The 3,687-nt window shown below is 56.1% G+C and overlaps 1 protein-coding gene across 1 annotated transcript in view; it reads left to right on the top strand.

Annotated features, from left to right (window-relative positions):
• DPH7 (diphthamide biosynthesis 7) overlaps window positions 1-3,687 on the top strand; it is a 20,308-nt gene that overhangs the window by 4,771 nt on the left and 11,850 nt on the right. Inside the window, exon 7 of the mRNA XM_010837570.1 lies at window positions 3,665-3,686. Within this exon, the coding sequence (XP_010835872.1) occupies window positions 3,665-3,686 (22 nt within the window). The remainder of the gene's footprint in view (window positions 1-3,664; window position 3,687) is intronic.

The raw sequence follows: 3,687 nt of genomic DNA, 5'->3' as shown, positions 1-3,687 counted from the left end.
CCCGCAGAGGCCGGAGAGCAGCCGAGGCCTTGTCTCCTGTCTGGGTGCCGGTGGCATGCCACGCTCACCACGAGCGGTGCGGCCCCGGAGCCTCGTGTGGAGGAACAGCACGCTGCCCAGCCCAGGGAGCAGGTCCACGGGCCTGCCTGGTCGTACCCCGCATCCCTCCCGGGCGTCGAGGCTGCGCAGTCCAGGCGCCGCTTCTCCCTGCAGCCACGCACCCTCCGCCCCGCGGGCTCGTCCTGCGCCAGCCCCGCCTTGGCTCCATGCTTGTCCCGCGCCAGCCTGCCCTCTGCTCCGCGGGCTCGTCCCGCGCCAGCGCGCTCGTGGTCCCGCCTGCGTCCTCTTCTCGCTCTGCGTTGTCGCTCTCCCGACTCCGTTACCGTGTCTCCACAGACACTGCGCTGGGAGCAGACCTTTCTTCTGAGCTCTGGCTGCGTTGTCTTGCCAGCTCCCCGCGCTCATGCTGGGGTGCTCGCCAGCGCTTCCCTCCGCGGGCTCCGGCCATGCCTGTGCTCCCGTGTGGCCCTGCCACGCCCTGCGCCCCGGGACAGGGTCTGGGCACCCAAATCAGATGTCTCTGTCCACTCACCCCTTCTGAGAGTCTGTGTCTTGGTTTTGTCTTCTGAGCATTTCTCAGAATTTGCTGTATCTCTCTTACTCTCTTTCTGCTTGTCAGGACTACGGTCCCATGCTGTGGTCACGGCAGAGCACCGAGCAGTGGCCTGTGTTCATGCTCAACCTCTCCTGCCCAGCCTCCCATTCAAGGATAGAGCAGGTGGTTGAACACATTAGTTTCTTGCTCGCGCGGTCCTGAGCCTTCTGCAGCTCCCACCCAGGGTACCCAGCAGGGCCCCGGGTCTTATGTGACTGGGTTTCTGCCTACCTGGCTGGCCCTGTTTTGAGTGATTCTTCCTTGCTCTTAGTTTTCTTTTCCTCAACTCTTCTATGTTTTCTCTAATCTTAGTTTAATTTTTCACAGGTTAATTCTACTTTTCTGGCAGGGCCCAGCTTAAAATCTTGTCTTTAGAAACACTGTATGTTCAGTCCCTCACCATTGGTCTCATGGCACCCTGTCCTCATCCTATTTATTAATTTTTTGTCACATCACAAGGCACATGGGATCTTAATTCCCTGACAGTGATCGAACCTGCATCCCCTGCATTGCAAGGCAGATTCTTAACCACTGGACAGTCAGGGATGTCCTCAGACCACTTATGATTTTGTGTTTAATGCTTATTTTCCCCTGAAAGGAGATCTTTTCTGGAGTTTTTGCTGTTGCACCCTTGAACAGACTCAGGGAGAACAGTAAAGACTTGATTTTTTGAGCTCTTGTTCATGGATTAATTCTTCTGCCTTGAGGCTTAGTTAATTCAAGCCACAGTGGAGTGAGACAATGTTTTAACAATTCGGGATCAATTCATTCATCCAACAAGTGTCTGTTGAGCACCTGCCACATGCCGAGCACTGTCCCAGGGGCTTGGGACTGTGATTTCTGTGAGGAAAACCAAGTCCCTGCTTTCACTGAGCTTCCAGTGCTTGGTGGAGACAGACAGGGAATGCTGAGTATAACGTGCTTGGTGGTGAATACACTTTGGAAGGAGGAAGGTGGGACAGGCACGGGTATCGGGTGCCGCGGGTGGCACAGACTGTCCTGCTGTGGAGCCTGTGTGTCTCACGTAGTTAGTATGGAACAGGAGGCAAGGGGTCACGGAGACAGGGCGCTGGCTGAGGCCCCGGGAGCACGCCGGCATTTGCTCAGAGTGGAAGGGAGCCATTGTGGGGTGTTGGACAGAGGAATGTTTCCTGACGTAACATTTTAAAGTTTAAGAGGATCCTTATCATTCTAATGAAGGAAAATGAAGAGGAACTAAAGAGGCTGTTGATGAAGGTGAAAGAGAAGAGTAAAAAAGCTGGCATAAAACTCAGCATTCAAAAAGCAAAGATCATGGCCTCTGGGCCCATCACTTCCTGGCAAATAGATGGGGGACAAAAGGGGAAGCAGTGACAGACTTTATTTTCTTGGGCTTCAGAATTGTTGCAGACAGTGGCTGCGGCCACGGAACTAAGACACCTGCTCCTTGGAAGGACAGCGTACTGAAAAGCAGGGGTGTCACTTTGCCAGCGGAGGTCGTATAGTCGAAGCTGTGGTTTTTCCAGTGGTCAAGTGTGCATGTGGACGTGAAAGTCGGACCATGAAGGCTGAGCACCAACAATCTGGTGCTTTTGAACTGTGGTGTTGGAGAAGACTCTTGAGAGTCCCTTGGACTGCAAGGAAATCCAACCAGTCCATCCTAAAGGAAATCAGTCCTGAATATTCATTGGAAGGACTGATGTTGAATTTGAAACTCCAATACTTTGGCCACCTGATGCGAAGAGCTGACTCACTGGAAAAGACCTTGATGCTGGGAAAGACTGAAGGCAGAAGGAGGAGGAGGCGGCAGAGGATGAGATGGTTGCACAGCATCACTGACTCTGGGCATAAATCTGAGCAAACTCCAGGGGATAGTGGAGGACAGAGAAGCCTGGCATGCTGCAGTCCATGGGGTCACAGAGAGTCGGACATGACTTAGTGATTGGACAACAGCCTTAGCTACTGTGTTGAGTGTAGACTGCAGGGGGGTGAGGGTGTGGGTTAGAGACCTACTGTATGCAGGGGAGGGATGAGGTGGGGGCAGTGGAGAGGAGGAAGGGTGGGAAACTGCTGCGTGAAGGTCGATCAGTAGGAGCTCCTGGTGGAGCACGTGGAGTGTGAGAGAAGGGAGCCCGGAGTGTAAAGAAACCAGAGCCAGTTCTCTTTACGGATCTGCCATGGAATGGCAGCTTGTATTTGAGGCTCACCCACAGCTCAGTGCCGGGATGGTGGCTTCTGCTGGTCCAAGGACACAGGTCACGTTCACCGCCGTCCCCGTGTGTGGTGCGCCCAGGAAGTGCTGGTGGACGGGTGGTGGGCGGTGGGTGGAAGACGGTGGAGGAGCGCTGCGTTCAGCGCGGTTGGCTATGTGGTTGGTTTGCTCCTTTCCATCCTCTCTGCCCGTCTTCCTTCAGGACGCTGTGCCCCTCTCTGTCGGTGTTGCTTTTCTTCAAAGACTGGCTGTGCGTCAGGGCACCGACTCCCCTCTTGTTTCTGTCGCTTCAGTTTCCTCAAAAGAAGCCCTTTCCTGCGAGGTTACCAGGGACCTTTCTCTTTAAAACACACGGAGATGTGTCGCCAGTTGCAGGCATCTGTGGAGCCTCCTGCAGACACGTCTGTTCCGAGCGCTGGGATGTGGCCACGCTGGCTCCAGGCGGCAGGAGCCGGAAGGGTTGAGTCCGTGTGGCTGGTCGCTCTGCACCCGTGCCTTTGTGTGCCCTTCTGCGGGTGTGGCCCCCGTCTTCCCCTTCTTCCCCACAGCGTGTGAAGGCCTGGTGGTGGCACAGCTGGCTGCCTCTGGGGCTCGTGTCCCCACAGCGTGTGAAGGCCTGGTGGTGGCACAGCTGGCTGCCTCTGGGGCTCACGTCCCCACAGCGTGTGAAGGCCTGGTGGTGGCACAGCTGGCTGCCTCTGGGGCTCGCGTGCCTGCGTGGGAACACCCTCGCAGACGTGATTGCGCCCTGAGAAGCGGCCGGTGCCCGTCCTCAGCGTGCCTCCTGGCCAGCGGGGGCGGTTTCCATTTCCCTGCAGGTGGGGACGATGGCCTCCTGAAG

The sequence above is a fragment of the Bison bison genome, unplaced genomic scaffold, assembly GCF_000754665.1.
Source record: "Bison bison bison isolate TAMUID 2011002044 unplaced genomic scaffold, Bison_UMD1.0 scf7180017845859, whole genome shotgun sequence".
NCBI classification, from domain to species: domain Eukaryota; kingdom Metazoa; phylum Chordata; class Mammalia; order Artiodactyla; family Bovidae; genus Bison; species Bison bison.
Note: the sequence above shows the minus strand (reverse complement) of the source record. Positions and strands in the feature narration are given on the sequence as shown.